Source organism: Mustela nigripes, chromosome 2 (genome assembly GCF_022355385.1).
Source record: "Mustela nigripes isolate SB6536 chromosome 2, MUSNIG.SB6536, whole genome shotgun sequence".
NCBI lineage: Eukaryota > Metazoa > Chordata > Mammalia > Carnivora > Mustelidae > Mustela > Mustela nigripes.
Window position 1 is genome coordinate 152244603 of NC_081558.1, and position 19305 is coordinate 152263907.

At 34.5% G+C, this 19305-nt stretch overlaps 1 protein-coding gene across 1 annotated transcript in view; it reads right to left on the minus strand.

Annotated features, from left to right (window-relative positions):
* Window positions 1-549: 549 nt before the first annotated feature.
* STXBP5L (syntaxin binding protein 5L) overlaps window positions 550-19305 on the minus strand; it is a 449308-nt gene continuing 430552 nt past the window's right edge. Inside the window, exons 24-28 of the mRNA XM_059388354.1 lie at window positions 16407-16767; window positions 11460-11625; window positions 8581-8692; window positions 6684-6904; window positions 550-6121 (exon numbers count right to left, since the gene is read on the minus strand). Of these exons, the coding sequence (XP_059244337.1) occupies window positions 6080-6121; window positions 6684-6904; window positions 8581-8692; window positions 11460-11625; window positions 16407-16767 (902 nt within the window). The 3' untranslated portion in view covers window positions 550-6079. The remainder of the gene's footprint in view (window positions 6122-6683; window positions 6905-8580; window positions 8693-11459; window positions 11626-16406; window positions 16768-19305) is intronic.

Consider the following 19305-nt stretch of genomic DNA (forward strand, 5'->3'; position numbering starts at 1 on the left):
GTGAACAATGTCTTTCTGGGGGACTTTTGGAGGTTGTGGAGTTAACGAGTGTTCATTATAACCACTAGGAAGTGATATAAGCTCATAATGGTTTATGTTTTTTGCCTGGATGGGATTAAAGCCTGAGCTTTAAAGGATATTGGGTTTGTAAATATATCTTACTCAGTCTCAGATTTTTACTCTGTACCCTCTCACCAAACTTAGTTTTACTTGTAATTCACCAAAGGTCTAATCAATCAACATGCTCAAAAATTGTCTGTAAAAACATCCATAAAAAAGTTTCACAACTCCCCAGTTTGAAATCTGGAGAATATACTCTAGCAAAATCTGTGATTCTAGAGAACTTGTGTTTAGTCCTTTCTTTCTGTTTTTTAGTTCAGACAAATGTGATGTACATCATTCCCCCACCCACCTCTCTGCCTTTTAAAAACAAGTATACTTTCAAAACCATGGTTCATAGTGTTGCAGATGAAAATCTTCCCTCTGCCCATCTTTAATCTTGGTAAAATGTTTAGTGGTGCATGACATCATAACATAAGAGCATCTATGTACAAACATATACAATTTTATTGATATCTCTACAGACTACAAGAATTTTAAGTATAGTCACAATTGCTGAGTGCAACAGAAAAATAGTAATTTGTCATTTTCTGAAAAGATGCAAAAATTCTGAAGATGAAAGAAAGATACATCAATGATGTCATCTGTTTCTTATTTCCTAGAATAAAACATCACATAATTAAGTACTAAAAATTACAGGTTATTAGAGATTTTGATTCTGTGTATACTTGTCCATGACCACCACCTAGTTTATTTTCTGGCTTTGCAGCTGAGAAGCACAGGCCAATACCAGAGGGGAGCAGTAAGAGAGGAGAGAACTCTCACATTTTCTCATTGAGGATTATTGCCTTGGATAGGCAGACTCTTCCTTTTTGAAGGTGAAAACAGTCTCTCAGGGTGCTGGAGGCCAGATAATGAGTTACAGACACTCTTCCTCCTTTAAACACGTATCCAATAGCTAAGAAAAAAAATCCAAGTGGCCCTGGGAGCTAAGACAACAATCAAAAAGGAACTGCTGTTCTTCCTTCTTGCTAAGATCAAGTCCAATAAAATATACTATGGCAGAACAGGTACCTAGTACCCATGTTTCCTCCAAATGAAGAATGAATAATAAATTTGGGCCTGATTTAATAAATGCTTATTTTAATTTCCACTATCCAACTATTAAGTATTAGTTTTCTACTTAGCTTTACATGCTGTTGAGTTTCTTATATTTCTTCTGGTGTCTTGTGATGTCACATGTATAAGACAATCAAAACCTAGATGTTTGAATTGGAATAATGGCGAAGTCATATGGGAGAAAACCACAAAGACAGAATTATTATAAGTCAATGGGGCACTGCCTGGTCAGAAATTTGCACAGAACATTTGTTTTGGGTTACAACACAATAATTCTCAATCCAGACAACACTGTATCTCTTGCATCTTGCCTTCCACAACTCCTCAGAAGTGGGGCTTGGATACCAGCCAAGGTAGACAAATGTGTCTTCCTTAATCAGCCATAAAGCTGTGTTTATCAGCATTGGTTGACACTGGAACCATATTGGGGGCTTTCAAAAATAATAATGTTTGGTTCCTACTCCATGAGATTTTGATATAATTGGGATTTTAAAAGTTCCTTAGGTGATTCACATGTACAGCCAAGATTGAGAATCAGTTCCCTACATAAATATATAAATCAAAGCAGCCATCTGTGCCTCTGGTTTCTCATCAAAACCTCTTCCACTTAACTCTGGTTTCTGTGTTCCTCCCCATCCCAATCCTCTTGCACCAAATTGGCACTTCCTCGTACTTTCCAAAGTCAGACATTATCTTATGCATTGTATCCCTTTAGAGCTATGTTATAGGCAAATATGTACACTAAACTTGCTACACAACAACCATACTCCCTGAAATGGTGCCATCCAGAAAGCATAACTTGTTGACAAGTATCTCTGGCACCTGGAACAGAGTGTATTTGAATTAGTATGTAGCCAGTAATGAGGTTGGTGTTACAGAAGACAAAGGTAAGGAAGCTGTGAAGGCTACTACTTTTCTCCTGATGCAAAGAGCAAAGCCTGATAGAAATGTCTGAGTCCTTTTGGCATTGCCCTCTCAGAGAAAGTAGTCAAGTTATAATGTCTTTCTGTAGAGCCAGACTATAATCATAGATATTCTCCTGGGTTGTCCCAATGATCCTAAACCAAGGAGAGGATTTTTAGCTTACTTTTCTAAACGTTTTTCATTTTCCCCCTCTTCCAAACATTTTACACCAAGTATTTAAAAAGAGCTCATCTTCATCTTCTTCAACTAACCTTAGGCACAATCTCTCTCTCTCTCTCTTTTTCTTTCTCTAAGCCCTGGAGATCCCTTGATGTAGATAACAGATAGACGGTGTATTTAGAACTGGACACAGAGGTCACATAAAAAGGGACTCCAACAGCAAACTTTTTCCTTTTATAATTCCTTAAGATCTTTGAGGAATAGAAATCTGGATTCTGATTTATTTACTTGAGAATCACTCCAAGGCTATATAAATGATTTGAAAAATTATCTTTATGACGAAATTATCAGACAACATCTCTCTCAGTTCTATCACCGTTCTTCCAAAGTTAGATGACCCCGATAGTGATTGGGGCACTAGGTCTGAGTCTCAAGTATAGGAAGCAAAGTCAGTAATACTACTTTTGTAGGGAATTAAAATAAATCATAATCATCCTTCCCTCCAAACACCAAGGTTAATGGATGATTTCATGGTAGGGATTATTGCTCACATTATTAGAATCAGGAAAACAAATACTTCTAGCTTCATTTTGGTAAATAGAGTGCAAAGACCCATTTTCTTCTGGAACATATAGGAAGGGCTTATCTCCTGAGGGAGTCATAGGGAGATAGAGTCAGCTTGGAGACTGTGGTTTACAAGCCTTATCTTCTGATGTCACTATAGTAGATATAATGTAATTTTGATAACAAAGGCTCATCTTCTCTATCATTATCCAAGTTACTAGGAGTATTTTTCTTTTGTTCCAAGATAGAGGCAAGACACTCACAGAGAAGAGAGATGTAAAGAATTACATGGATCAACAAACAGTACTCATTTTCCAAAGATGATGATGATAAGGTGGTGGTGGTGGTTGTGTTGGTGTATGCGCATGCACAAGCATGCTAAGGTCAGTGCAACAGAATAGAAATGTTTAAAGAGAAAAATCACATCCACATTAGATTCTTGTTATTGCTATCTCTTTGAATTATAAAAATAATTCTGATACAGTAAAACCTCATTAATTTGTATTCCACTATCAGGAGTTCAGGAGATGAAGTTACCTTACGTTAAGAAAGGGTCTTTAAAAACAACACTGAAAGACATATTTAAACTACTTAAAAAAATTTATTCTTTTCAAGCATTTCAGAAGCACCTGTTTACTTCCACTTGATATGCTAATTCTAAGCATTTGATCTATTCATTAGAGCCAGAGTTTTAAGTGCTTCTGTGAAATGCTATGTTGTTTTTGGTGTTTTTCTCTGTATGCTTTAAAATATTCTGTAATTGTTATTTTCCACTGATTTGCATAAACTTTCTCCAAAATAGGATTATATTGCATATGAACCACATGTGTAATTTTGGGTATAATAATTTATCTTCTTAAGGTACTGTGTATTTGTGATAATTTAATTTTATGCAGGACATATATATTCACATTTAATCTGTTCTTAAATAATGTAGAAGAGTGGCTCTCAACTGGGAGCAATTTTCGCAATGGTTGGAGATATTTTTGGTTTTCTTCTGGGCTTGCTGCTGGCATCTAGAAGATAGAGGCCAATGATGTTGCCAAACATTCTGCAGTGTAAAGGGCAGTCCCCCATAAAAAAGAATTTTCTATTAATAGTGAACTATTAGCAAAATGTAGAACAAATTAAATCAAATCTTATGGAGGGCTTCAGAGATAGTTATTGAAGTTGATGCCACTAAAAAAATATTTTTCTCTAAACGTTTTAAGCTTTTCTTTGAATTATAGAAATGATAAAGTATTTGTACAGAAAATCAGAATACTGGGTTCTTAAAACTGAGGTATAAATAGTGTACTATAATTTGGGTTCCATTGTGTTCTAAATTTTGATCCCAGGTTTCTTTAATATTTTTACTGCATAATTTTATATGTGATGTTTGTATTTTCAAATCAGGTTTGGTTACTCTAAAGCTGTTCTCAGGAGTGGTGAGATTCATGGAGAAGCTTTTTTTTGAGAAATTAGGAGAATTCAAGGACTCTAAGAAATGCTTTCCTGATATATATTTCCTACTTTATCATCTTTGCTCTTCTCAAAATTACTGGGAACATTTAAAGGAAGTGCAACTTCAAAAAAATACACTAAGAATTAAAAAATCTAAAAAAAAAAAGAACTAAATACTATTTTAGGATACTAAAATAACCTGGACTTCAGAAAAAATGGTGAATTCTTAGGAAACACAAAAAGATATCTAGTAAGACCTGGAAAATCAAAATTCATTAAGTCACACACATTTTTTTTTTTTAATTCTCTTCGAAGGAACAACATATTACAGGATGGGTCCTAGAACCTGCGAATATTCATTTTCTATGACTTTTAGCTTCTAGAATCATGTTAAATAATAATAGCAGGTGTCTTTATTTATTTACTTTTGTCTCTAGAGTTCGCTGTTATGACAGGTAACTTTTATCATATTAAGGGTATTCCTTACTTCACTTTTTAAAGTGTTTTGAACAAGGAATAGGTGTTTGGTATCTATTGACATAATTTGTGGCTTATATCATTTAGCCTAATGAGTGACAAAATTATTCATTTTGTATCATTAAACTCTCTCTGTATTTTTGTTGCCCATAATGGTGACTAAGGCCAAGATAGCAAAAATACCACATTTTACAAAGATTTTCAATAATAAGTATTGAACTAAAAGTATTTACTAATGAAAGCCCTTGTTAATCAGAAATGTAATAAATCAGAATCCCTTTCCCAAAACATTTACTGAGGTTTTACTGAATCATACTAAAGAGAATGACCAGTTTGGTCTGTGAGTGTCAGGCTGCAAGAGCACCTTTGGATTGAAGACACTACTGGGCTGGAACAGTAATATACTGTGTGATTGGCAGACAAAGATACAAATGGAGCATTAAAAATATATGCCTTTAGAAACTGAAATCAGAGTGTGTGAAATCAGTTCTCAAAGATAACTGCACTGTTTCTGTAGTCTAGTTTCCCCAAACTTAATCATCAACTCCCCTACAGAGCACAAGCCAGGCTTGTGACCCAACCCTGCATGGTTTATGACTAAAAAATAGCCACTTGTTCTGAAGGTGACAAATGGAAATAACTGTTAGGAATGACTTACTATCCTGGCAATACTCAATTATGACTCATAATGGTGATGATGTAAAATAGTATGGAGAGACAAACAATCAGACTTCCATAAGAATTCAATAATGTGCTAGTATAATGAAAGTTACAGATGAAAAGAAAACTCTAGTTTTCTTTTCTTTTTCTGTTGGGTATGGCAAATGTACTTGAAATACACTGATATCTTCTAATACAGATTTTTTAAATTGTCAGGTGTGGCCCAATTTATAAAAATAGTTTGTCATAATCTTTTTTTTTCTTCTGTCACAACATGCTTTTTTTTTCTTTTCCTCTTAAGATGTTAATTTATCATGCAAAGATTTTTTTTTCATTAAGTGCATTAATGCTTTTGTTTGTACAGGTTTTCAAATCAGAAGGACTCCCCATAGTTCCTAAATGTAAATCCTTAGCAAACAACATGCCAAAATGATAGCTCCATTCCACGTTAGGAAAAGGCAAATTCAGCCATGTCTTGGGATTTTAACCAGGGTTTCAGCCTTTGGGTTGTACAGTGTCTCTAATAAATTTCCCTTATGATAACTTCAGATAGACTGTAATGGAACATTTTGTAGAAGAAACTGGCTTCTAGCAAGTTGAATAGTGATGCTGGGAATAAATTTTGTTTCCCTGAATAATGGTTTCTCAAAGCAGTCACAGCTTCTTTAGAAGTTTAGAATTGGTACCATTTCTTATCCTTATATTTCAGCATTAACTGCAAGAAAAAATAGTCAATAAAATGTTTTTAAAAATCTTTAAAAGTACTAATCAAAGCAAGCTCATATTGAACCAATCATGCAGATCTAAATCTCAAAATTTATAAAATTTCCATTATTTTTTTGAAATAAAGTACATACGAAAAGATTTTTTAAAAATAATCAATCTGTAAAGACTCAACTGATTTTTAATGACTGAAGCAAAAAGGAGTGTGTGGGTTCCAGCTACTAGTACCCCTCCCACCTTTTTTGGTTGAGCGGGGAGGATCATGTAATATACCTAAGCACATTTTTAGTAGCAGATGCATAATATAAACCCAATATATCAGAACCAATGAATAATTTTTTTTTTAGATTATCTCCTAAGGTAAAGAAATATTAATATAGTATTTTAAAATATTTTTCTCCCAAATACTGGGGGAATCATAATACTTATAACAAGATCCAGATTACTCTGGCTCTCACACAGGATTATTTACAGTGGTATCTCTGGGCTTTCTTGTGCAAGGCCCAGTGTTTCAAGTTATTATTGTATGGAGATGCCTATATTAAGCCATTTACCTCATGTGCATGTTTGGAAAATGCTTCTGCACTGGTCATCATGCCTGCAGTCTTCTCCTCCAGCTCTCCTAGCCTCTGTCCTCTCTCATCAAGTGCGATCCGAGCACGTGTCAGCTCTCCCATCACCCCTCCGGCAGCACCTTTCATCCCTTCTATACCACCTGGTCCGGGAATGTGCTGTGCAAGGCTGCGAGATGCTCTTCCCGCTGAAGCTTCCCCAACTGGGGATTCAAGCCATAGCAATTTAAGACATATTGTCAGTAATTCAAGTAATTAGGATGAAGTTTATCACCAAAACACTTACCTTCAATTCTGTCATAATTCTCATTGAGAGAGAGAGAGACATATTTGGTCCTATCATGGATGTATGTTTGGAGGTGCTGGCTTTTACCCACAAAAATGTCCTTGAAGGAGTCTGATACTGTGAAGTAACCGTATTTTTACTGCCTGTTTTTGTGTATATGTATGTGGATTCCATGCAATATGGCATTGCATTTCTTCTATGGCATTGCATTTCTTGACATTGCTGAATTGGGATGCTCACAATATATGTGATCTCATATTTAACCCATATCAGGGTCTGTTCCAAACTTAGGTCTGTTCATTTGTTTAACTTTCTGCCCAAGTCTTCATTCTTAACATCTCTCTTCATCTTGCTATCATCCTTTGTAGGCCTCAGTTGTTGTTCCTGTTGTAAGATAGGCGTGTGTGGGGGGGAGTAAATACTAGAGAGCAGGGTGTGCATGATGGACGTTAGTATACATATGTTGTAATTTTGTTACTTTATAAAAGAATAAAAATTTCCTATCATTTACAAATTTCAGTTTAATTTCAATAATTTTTTTGGAAGTTTTTATTGAATTACAGCTATCTTGGTAGAAATTTAGTGAGCATTCTCAAGGATGTAATATTAGAAATAATATCAAAAGTTTTTTTTTTTTAAAGAGTCTAATTGAGCTATAATTCACATACTTTATACAAAGTGTATAACTCGGTGGTTTTAGTGTGCTGACAGAGCTGTGCAAATTTTATCTATCTAATTTTAAAACATTTTCATTAATCCAAAATAAAACTCTGTGCCCATTAGCAGTCACTCCCCCTCCCAACTTGTCCCAGTGCTTGGCAACCACTAATCTACTTTCTGTCTCTATGGATTTGCCTATTCTGCACATTTCATATAAATGGAATCATACAATATGTGGCCTTATTTCCTTCTTTAATTTAGCATGATGTCTTCAAGGTTCATCCCTGTTGTAGCATGTATCAAATTTCATTTCTTTTTATGGCTGATTAGTAGTCCATCATATGGAGGCATCTAGATCTTTTCCTTGTTAAAAGTTCAAGAGAAAAGGAATTTTGATCTGCAGGACCAAATAGGGTTGAGATATTCTGGGAAATACGTTCTTTCTGACAATGTTTTCTAGTGTCTTTCTACTCTTTTTTGATTATTCATCAGAGTTTCACTGGAAGAATTTTAATTTATTCTGTAGCATTGGTAAACTTTGTGTTCTGAATAAAGAATCTGCTTCCCAGCAGTCGTTAAAGGCAGGAGAATTCATAAACATTTTTTCCAAAATTTAGCAACTACCTTCACCTTGCCTTGCAGGTATGATCTATTTGCAAATGATGTATTTATTAGCTTACTCATTATTTGTTTGAACTGCATGTACTGTTTTTTTGTTGAACTATTTCCTAATATAAAGCAACTGATTTTATTCATGTTTGGAAAAAAAAATAATTTTCATGGTATAGAAGCAGAAAAAAAAAACACCGTAGTCTAGAATTTGAAACCACCCATTACATTAAGTTAGACACACACACACACACACACACACACACACACACACACAGAAATGGGTCTTCTGTGGTACAGTTTCATAATCAGGAGTTTACTCACAGAGCTCTTCTCTGTCAAATGTTTGTCCACTGCCACCAAACAGCCCCTTGAGGAAGCCTCTGTTTTGAGCTTCTGGTGTCTCTATGGGAGTAAACAAATCTCCTAGCATGTCCTGTATCAAATTCAAACAAAAAAGCATTAGAATAACTAAAAATAAAGCAATAGAAAAAAGATAACACTATATTACGTTAAAGCACAGAATGAAAAGATAGTCTGCTTTCCATTGGCAATTTTTGCTTTGTTCCCAGTTTTATTTCTGACATTTCTTTCTCCACCTCCGTTTCCTTTCCTTCTCTAATAACTGGAGTCTGAAAATTTTCATTTTTCTGCCCTGTTCTTTTCTCCCCTTTACTGTTAGAAAAATTGAGAAGCTAATATATTTATTTTAGGATTAATTTCCACCTGATCAATTACTCCCAATCTGGATTTCAGATACGTTTTCAATTACAATAGCTTCTTTCCTGTCTTAACCCCCTTCCCTGAACCAAGCACAGACCCCCCTATGAAGAGGGAAGCCTTTGGTAATATGTGGAGAACATTTGGATTTATTTTTGTATGAAGTACATAACTAGGAAATGGCTCAAGACAAATGAATCAAAATAGCTCCTGCATAGTGAGACACAATTGTTTTCAGTACTTTTTTTTTTTTTTTTAAGATTTTATTTATTTATTTGCCAGAAAGAGAGAGCACAAACAGAGGAAATGACAGGCAGAGGGAGAGAAAGAAGCAGGCTCCTGTTGAGCAGAGAGCCCGATGTGGGGCTCTATCCCAGGACCCTGAGACCATGACCTGAGCTGAAGGCAGAGGCTTAACCCTCTCAGCCACCCAGGGGCCCTGTTTTCAGTATTTTGATGTGTTTTAGAATGACTGGAAAAATACCTTGTTAGAAATACGGGTGCTTGGGCTTCATTCCTCACATACTGAATCAGAATCTGCATAGATGTGTTCTGGTTATATATATTTTTAATGTGCTCTCCATGCCTTTCTGAAGCAGACTAAAATTTGAGAACAACTGGTGTGGAGGAAGAAATATTGGCCAAAAGTCTGTAGATCTGTGACCTAATATCAGTTTGTCTATGAACCTGCAGCCTGACATTCTTTTTTTTTTTTTTTTTTTTTTATTTTTTTTTATTTTTTATTTTTTATAAACATATATTTTTATTCCCAGCCTGACATTCTTTATCCTCTTCCTCTCACCTCTGCTCACCAGACCTGAGCTCTTCCTCCTGGATCCCTTCTATTTAGAAAATGGCACCGGTATCGACTTAGCCAGAAACCCAGGAATCATTATTAATTCCTTCCTTTCCTTCACTGCTACATCTAAGAACCCTCCAATCCAATTGATTACACTATATAGCTATTGAATATGCCAACTTTTCTCCATTCTCACTGCTGGCTGTCTTATTTTAAGACTCATTTTTGGCCTTAATTATTAAAAAAAACAACAACCCCTCCTGATTGTTCTCCCTCATTCCTAGAAACCATATGCAACCAGAATATTAGTTTTCATAAACCAATCTGTTAAACCTTTTTAATGACTTCCTATTGCCCTTGGGATAAATGCCAGATTCCTTAGGCTCATATAAGGTGCTCCAAGATCTGCTCTTGAATAATTCTCCAGCATTATCCCTTCATCCTTTTCACTAATTCTGCACTTTGTTGGCAGTTTCCTGACCGCCCCCCGGGGTTTTGCACGCAACTACTCTGCTGGGAATATCATTTCTTTTTCCATTCTCAGCCACCCATTCTTATGAACAACTACTCAGCCCTTACAACTCTTCCTAACTAGCCATCCCTGCTGTCCCATCAACCTAGGGGCCCCTCTTCCATGTCTCTCTAGTGCTGACACAGCCACATATAGGCAGTCTCTTCCACAAAGTGCTGTAGTTGTCTGTTTACTTAGCTCCCTTCACATTAATGGGTAGGGAGTAGTATCTTGTTTTATCACTGTATTTTATCATATGCCAAGTACCAGGTATGTATGTTAACAACTCAATAAGTATTTGTTGAATAACCATAATAATTATTATTTATTTTTAAAATATACCCAGTTCTAGGCACTATGTTCAGCATTTTTACTTAATTCTCAATGATGCTCCAAGATAGAGCATACGGGGTGTTAAGTAAAATGCCCAAAGTTATACAAGTGGGCAAAATACAACTGAAATAGTTCAGAGCTTATACTTTCAACCTCTGTATTAAAATGGGTGAGTTTTAGTTTTCTTCTTTATAAAATAAGGGAGTTGAACCAACTAAGTCTCTAAGATGTTCTTTTAAAATTTTGTAACTGGTTATCCAAGGTTAGATAGGCATTTATATTTATTCTGTTTCAAGGCTCTGCTTACTTCTATGATAAAAGAAAAATGCCCATTTATAACCTATAGGAAGTATATTTGTTCTGTATGGCTCTTAATTAAAATTTAGATTTCTTTAAAAAAAGTCCATGAGCTCTCTAAATTGTATGCAAAATTTTTGTGTGTACATGCATATTCCCCACCTTAGAAGGAAGAGTTTATAATCTTTTTTTTTTTTTTTTTGAGAGAGAGAGTTTATAATCTTACAGAGGATTCTCCATAGGCAAAAAAAAAAAAAAAAAATATAAAATAATCCCTTTAAGGGGGGGAAAATAAAGAATAATAAAATGAACAAACAAAAAATCACCCATTAATGTGTATGATCTTCACATTCTCTTTCTCACTTTCCCTTTTTTTAGACCCACATTAAACTTGACAGGATCATAATGATGAACATATATTCAAAACATATTCTAGGGAAGGCATGTTTTTTGCCTGGCCCAGTAATATTTTAGATTTTAGATATCTCTCTCATTCTCTTTTTACAACCATGTCCAATGTTTTCATAAATGTGCCTGACCTACCTGTAGATTATCACACATCTCTTGGCTGTATGTTAAACGCTGAATTTCAGTAGGAGAGACGAGGTATAATGCCTGGCCTTCATTGGTAAAACAAAATGTCCGTGCTATCCTCATGTCTGTCAGTGGCAAATAATTAACATCCAACATTGGGCGAAGACTAGGTAGGCTGAATGGAAAAAAGCAAATCCACATTTCATATTCAAGTTGTTAGAAGCTTTAATTTCTGTGTAAAATGTGCAGACTCTTACATAAAAAATTATTTTTATACCACTATTTTATGGTTGTTTTTTTTTATTCTCTTGAAGTCTCAGTGGTAAAAAAACAAAAAACAAAAAAAAACTAGACTCATATAAAATCACATATATACAAAAAATCTTGGGCCCAGTTCTTTATCTTAATCCACACAGATATTTAGCAGATATCCTTGAAGGTTGGATTAATGGTAGTGGCCAGAAATTTCAGGATATATTTTGCAACATTTCACAAATTCCTACAATATGGTTATAGTCTTTGGTTATGGCAAAAACACGATAGCTAGAAATGGCTGGCTACATAATTGGCCTACCATCTCCCTTCTAGGCAAAACTCCTGAGTCTGAGGAAGTTATGCACTAATGGACATGTGGAATGGATCAAGTACACTGTGCCCAGCAATTAATAAATAATTATGCTTGAGGTTATATGGGAATGAGAATAAATTACAGATAATAGATCAGAACTTGCATAGCCAAAGGAAAATCACTCATGTCAAGTGTTTTACCAAATGGCTATAGTCTTATCCTAATGTTGTAGCCCATGATTTTGCTTAAATACTTATTAGAATGTCCCCTTGGATGCTGCCATGAGCCAGTTTTGCAAAATACTAAAGAAAATTAATCTCACTGCTTTTAGATCACACCTCTAATGCCAACAGGGGAAAAATCTGCAAACTTGTCATTAAATTTCAAACTTTGAATTCATGCAACTGATTTTGATGTGTATAATAATTTTAAATTATCCCAGATAATAAAACCAGTACCTTGAAAAAAAAGTACTGCTTTCTCTTATGAAAGTAGTTTGTAATTACAAGTTAAGCCTTCAAACTTCATAATATAAAAAGGGACCTGAAATCTGTGCAATTGGAATAAGCTTTCCATGAGTTTCTAGCACCAAATCATTCAATATGGTAGCCATTAGGCATATATGGTTATTGAGCAGTTGATATGTGTTTTGGGTGAACTGAGATGTTCTCTAAATGTAAATTATATACTGGATTTCAAAGACTTATATGTTACAGCATTTCAAGTAATTAAGGTCTCTAAGATATGAGTCTAAAACAAACCCCATTAAACAGACTTCCATGATAGATTCAGTCAAATAAATGGGTAGCAATGGGGAAGGGATGCCAATAGACTTTTCTGATAAACTACATTATTTATGTAGCATAATAAAGGTAAGCCACGAAAACAAAAATGGTATAATTATTTTAGGGAGTAATTCAATTGCAAAAGACTAGGAACTAAATTTTATTATATGTGTTGTCTAAGCAAGCATGGAACTAAGTGATTTTAAAGCTGAAAAATAGATTTTTTTTTTTTCTGTGCAGGGGACATTTTATAAGGAAATAGTTCACAAAACTAACAATGATTCTCACTAAATATGACTGTCACAGCCCAGTCTGAGAACTCATTTATAAATAAGCTTCTAGTATCACTTTCTACTATTTTCTAGGTCTGGGTACATTAGCATATAGATAATCATTAGCTACCCGCCAACTATCAGAAAAGTAGGACTTGAGAATGGACTCAGTAAAGTTCATTTCTGATAGGATTTGGGAAGATCTAGGAAAATAATAACTCTCCTGTTGCTATGACTCCTATTGGTTTTTAAACTATTGTTTGTCGTTTCTCAAGAAATTTCCCTCCTCAAAGTGTCAGTGGTAGCACATATTTATTTAAATGGAAATAAATTTTCAGATATACCCCAAATCACTTGAGAAAACAAGACACACTAAAATTTTGCAAAATAAGGTAATCACTATCAAGCCAAAAATCTCAACTGTGACAATAGTTTAATGTCTTTTAATTTAAAATAAAAATTTGGAGTGAATAAATGGGAGCTTAGGGGACAAAAGGATATGTGTGATATACATTTTTTTTCCCCTTGAAACTAAGGCATTCTAGGAGTTATCATTTTCAAACAAGACTGGAATGATTTCCATGACAAATAACCAAAAAACAGTTTGAGAAAAAGAAACCAGATAAGAAGAGAAAGAACCGGAAATATCTAAGAGAATGAGAAGACAGTAAATGATTGTTTTTATTTTTTTTTAAACTTTAACTACTTTTCTTTGGATTACAAATATACTCATGTCTCCCCTATTAAAGAAAATAAAACAGTAAAAACACTCTTGAAAACCTAGTCTTGCTCTTGAACAACTTTCTTGTTTCTCATCACTTTTTTTAACAAAAAATTTCCTGAAACAATAATCTATACTGGGGGTTGGCAAACTTTTATTAAAGTGCCAGCTTGTAAATATTGTAGGCTTTGTAGGTCACTGGGTCTCTCTTACATCTACTCAACTCTACCTTTTTATGCAAAAGCAGCCAGACATTATGTAAGCAAATGGGTGTGGCTGGGTTCCAAAAATCCCTTTATTTATGGACATTGAAATTTGAATTTCATATATTTTTCACATATTATGAAATATTATCTGATTTTTTTCAATGTTTTAAAATTTAAAATCTATTCTTACCTTGCAGGCTATACAATGTCAGATTAGGGGAAGGGCAAGATAGATACAGTCTGTGGGTGGTAGTTTGTCAACTCCTGATCTATACCACTGCCTCTAGTTCCATTGAAAATTTACTTTGTCTCTACCATGCTCCCAAGATTTGCCATCTCAAGGATCACTAGTACCCTTTAGTTGCCTGGCCTAATGTTTTTTCTTCTACCCAAATTATTTGGCTCTCTGCTATATCTGACTACCTTTTGACCATTGTTTTGGTGGTCTTCTTTCTTTTGTTTGGATACTCTTCTATCCTTTGATGAAGTTATTCTCATCTTTTTCCTGTATCTCTGATGACTTCTAATTATCCTCTGCTGGATTTTGTCTCTTTTCTACTACATGAATGTAGAGATATCCTTAAGTTTTTGTTCCCAGATCAGTCTATTTCTCCTTTCTTTTTATACTATCTTCTTTGATGATCTCATTCACTCCTGTAACTTCCACTAATGCATTTACATGGATGACTTCCAAAGCTGGATATTCTATATTTTTTTAGAGTCCACACCTGAAATTGCTTGCAAAAGTTCTGTGGGATGGCTTAAAAACACCTCAAATTTAAGGCATTCATTCTCAAACTTCTCATTATCAGCTTTTCCAAATTTTCATGAGTTTCCTACCTTCTAATGGCATTACTGTTATTCAAGTTCATAAAAAAATTTTAACCTTTAAATTCTCTTCTAATCCCAAAATAAAATAATCTCCATTACCTTTCACAATCCATTTTACATTCAGCAAGTTTCCCTCAATTATCCCTCACATCTGTTTCTACCTTGCTTTCTATATAGCTAACACTTTAGTTCAGAAGACCATTTCAAGCTCTCTGGTATTATTTCCTAATGTATAACTAGAAAGGTTAGCTGCTCACTGATTAATATCAAACTCTTTAGCCTCCCACTAAAGTCCTCAATAATTTAACCCAATCTACTTCTTCAGGTTACTTTCTTTCCAACATCTCCTTTTAATAACATATACTATCTCATGACTATGAATTCTGAGGACTTAGCTTGTGTCTAGAAGATTTTACCCTATATTTCCTCTGCTGGAATATGTATTTTTTTGTGTGTTATAATTACTTGTGTATCTGTCTTATCTCCCCCAATTTGATAGTAAGCTTTTTAAGGACTAGGATTATGTTTTTACTAGCTTTTGTATCCTTCAAAGATATAGTATAATGCTTAACTGTCTCAGCGATTTTTGGAACCAGGTGAGTTATTAAAACAAATGATAGTGACTTCTACATAGATTACGTTTATTAAGTGTTTGTTGAACTTATAAAATCATTATGTAATTAATTTTGTGTCTCATGAATTTTAATTTACTAACAGTATAATAAAATTTCACAACTGATACATATTATTAAGATTTTTAAATTCTGGTGTTCTAATATACATGATGACTTACAGTTAACCATACTGTATTGTATACAGTATGTAAATAGTTGCTAGAAAAATAGATCTTAAAAGTTCTCACCACACACAAAAAAGTGGTAACTGTGAGGTGATGGATGTTTTAACTAATGTTATTGTGGTAGTAATTTCACAATATATACATATATCAAATTATCATGTTGTACACCTTAAACTTACACAATATTATATTTCAGTTGCAGTGATGTCTTTTAAAATACTGTTCAGTGCTATTCTTATTTTCTTAGACTTGCAACCTCAGGCAAATTTGAGCTTTAATTTATTAACATATGTAAAATAGAGAATGCAAATAATACTTTGTTTTCCTATGTCCTATAGAAATTATAAGGACCAAATTTAACTCTATATGTAAAGTTCTTGTGTGGACTATAAAAGAGTAAAAGTAAGTTCATTTCTTTTCCTTGTAGTTTATTCACTTTTATATTTTATGCCTAGCATAATATCTGGGAGATAACATTATTCAGTAAATGCTTGTGAATGAATGTGTGAATGACTAGAAAAATTACTCATTCCTTAGATTCCTTGAAATCAATGAAAATACATATTTCATTCATAATACAAAGCATTTTTAGCAAAAGCAAAAAGTAAAAAATAAAAACCTCATAGTCTCCTTAAATTTCAAACAAATCATTCACAAATATAATGAAGCAATAATCTCATGTTGCTTCTTGATTGCACATTACACATACTTTTCAGAACTGTACCTTGGTCACATTTTTGTGATTACCAGATAATTTATAAAGAAGGCAAGTACCTCATTATCATGATATGCCCATTGGCACAAAAGCATGCCAAGCAGGCACTGTTACACATGACCACCACATCTGCTTGCAGTATAAAAGATGTCTCGGTGATGTTATGAACATAAAGACAAGTCTGAGAAGGCAGTGAGAAGACTTTGGCTTGTTTCTCTGAGCAGATTATTGTATACTGATGATCTCCTATTTCTTGGGATGGAGAGGGGCAGTTCATGACCAGTTTCCTTCTCCAAGATTTTTCATTTTCATCTACGTTGTTTGGATCCCTCCAAACTTCATATGGCGGCTGCATTAATCCACCATTTCGGTCCATACAGGAGAATGTTAGCACAGCACCTTTCAGTGAGAGGAAGGTACCTATAAAAACAATGTGAAATTCAAAAAAAAAATGTGAAATTCTTTCTAAAATGGTTATTATTCATTTATGGGCAGTAAATGTTTTATAATGATAATTTATATCATGGTGTCATAATATTGCAGTAATATAAATAAACCAGTAGATTTATGAGTTCATCATTTGCAAAAACTTGGCATCGTAGAATGTTAGGTCTCACAGGAGCCTAAGACATCAACTTATCAAATCTTTTCATTTTATTAATGAGAAAATGGAGACCCAGAAAAGTGATGAGACTTGGGGCACATCACATGGCAAATTAGTGGCTGAGCCTGAACTAGAACTCAGGTTTCCTAATTTCTAATCCAGTATTCTTTACCATACTATATAGTCCCCCTTAACATCTTTTTTTAAAAAGCAAATTTTAGAAAATTCGTAATTTTCATTTATTGAAAGAAGTTCAACTGAAAAAAATCATACCATCTGATTCCATTACCTTATTTTTAAAAATTATTTTTATTAAAATATAATGTATTATTTTCCCCAGGGGTACAGGTCTGTGAATCCTCAGGCTTACACATTTCACAGTATTCACCATAGCACATACCTTCCCCAATGTCCATTTCCTTATTTCTTAGGCTCATTTACTAGAAAATGTTTTTTTTTCTTCTTTTGAAATTGAACACTTCATGAAATTTTAACATATAAAATTCAGGCTAGCAATTTTGATTATATTAAAAAATCCTTTGGCTCTTAGGCAGGGTTATATATCTTTATATGGAAAAGAAATTTATTTACCTTGATTCTCCAAATTTGAATACCCATGACCAATTATTACCTATGGGTCTTTCTACCAGTCCCAGAGGACAGAATACTGTACAGCTTAGGAGGTAACTTGAGATAGATTGACCTTTGGACATCACCAGACTCTCCCTTAAGCAATGCCCCAGCAGTCTTTTCCTTCCTTTGTCCTCTGACATCATGCAGAGAGAGTAAGGGGATTAACCCAGGGTGATATGCCTCAGGAGTGTACATAAAACAGACACTTGAGAAAGGAAGGATGATAAATAAAAATATAGTCCATTTAGAAAGTACTCTATAATTTGAAGTACTTAAAATTGATAAAATTTTAAAATAACATGCTTAGGTGATTTACTATCCCAGTTGTGTTTTAAAATCCACTTCAAAACTAAGAAGTCTTATAGTAAAGCTTGAAATCAGGTAATGTGATGCTGCCAGTTTTGTTTTTCTTTTTCAACATTTCCTTAGCAATTTGGGGTCTCTTCTGATTCCATGAAAATTTAAGGATTATTTGCTCCAGCTCTTTGAAAAATACCGGTGGCATTTTGATCAGAATGGCATTAAAAGTATAGATTGCTCTAGGGAGTATAGACATGTCTCCAAAGGCAAAGGAAACAAAAGTGAAAATGAACTTTTGGGACTTCATCAAGATCAAAAGCTTCTGCACAGCAAAGCAAACAGTCAAACTAAGAGGCAGCCCAGGGAATGGCAGAATATATTTGCAAATGACACTTCAGATAAGGGGCTGGTATCCAAGATCTATAGAGAACTTCTCAAACTCAACACTCAAAAAACAAGTAATGGGCAGAAGTCATGAACAGACTCTTCTCCAAAGAAGACATAAAAATGACTAACAAACACAGAAAAAATGTTCAACATCAGTAGCCATCAGGGAGATTCAAATTAAAACTGCAGTGACGTACCACCTTACACCAGTTAGAATGGACAAAATTAACAAGACAGGAAACAACATGTGTTGGAGAGGATGTGGAGAAAGGGGAAAACTTTTACACTGTTGGTGGGGATGCAAGTTGGTGTAGCCACTTTGGAAAACAGTGTGGAGATTCCTTAAGAAATTAAAAATAGAGCTTCCCTATGACCCTGCAATCGCACTACTGGGTATTTACCCCAAAGATACAGATGTAGTGAAAAGAAGGGCTATCTGTACACCAATGTTCATAGCAGCAATGGCCACGGTTGCCAAACTGTGGCAAGAACCAAGATGCCCTTCAACGGTTGAATGGATAAGGAAAATGTGGTCCATATACACTATGGAGTATTATGCCTCCATCAGAAAGGATGAATACCCAACTTTTGTATCAACATGGATGGGACTGGAAGAGATTATGCTGGGTGAAATAAGTCAAGCAGAGAGAGTCAATTATCATATGGTTTCACTTATTTGTGGAGCATAACAAATAACATGGAGGACGTGGGGAAATGGAGAGGAGAGGGAGTTGGGGGAAATTGGAGGGGGAGATGAACCATGACAGACTATGAACTCTGAAAAACAATCTGAGGGTTTTGAAGGGGCGGGGGATGGGAGGTTGGGTGAGCCTGGTGGTGGGTATTATGGAGGGCATGTATTGCATGGAGCACTGGGTGTGGTGCATAAACAATGAATTCTGTTACATTGAAAAGAAATTAAATTAAAAAAAACTACAAAATGTTCATTAAAAAACAACAACAACAACTAAGAAGCCTGTTAATGTTCTACAAGGGTTATGAAGAAGATAAGAGAGCAGGGTTTAGGCGTTTCA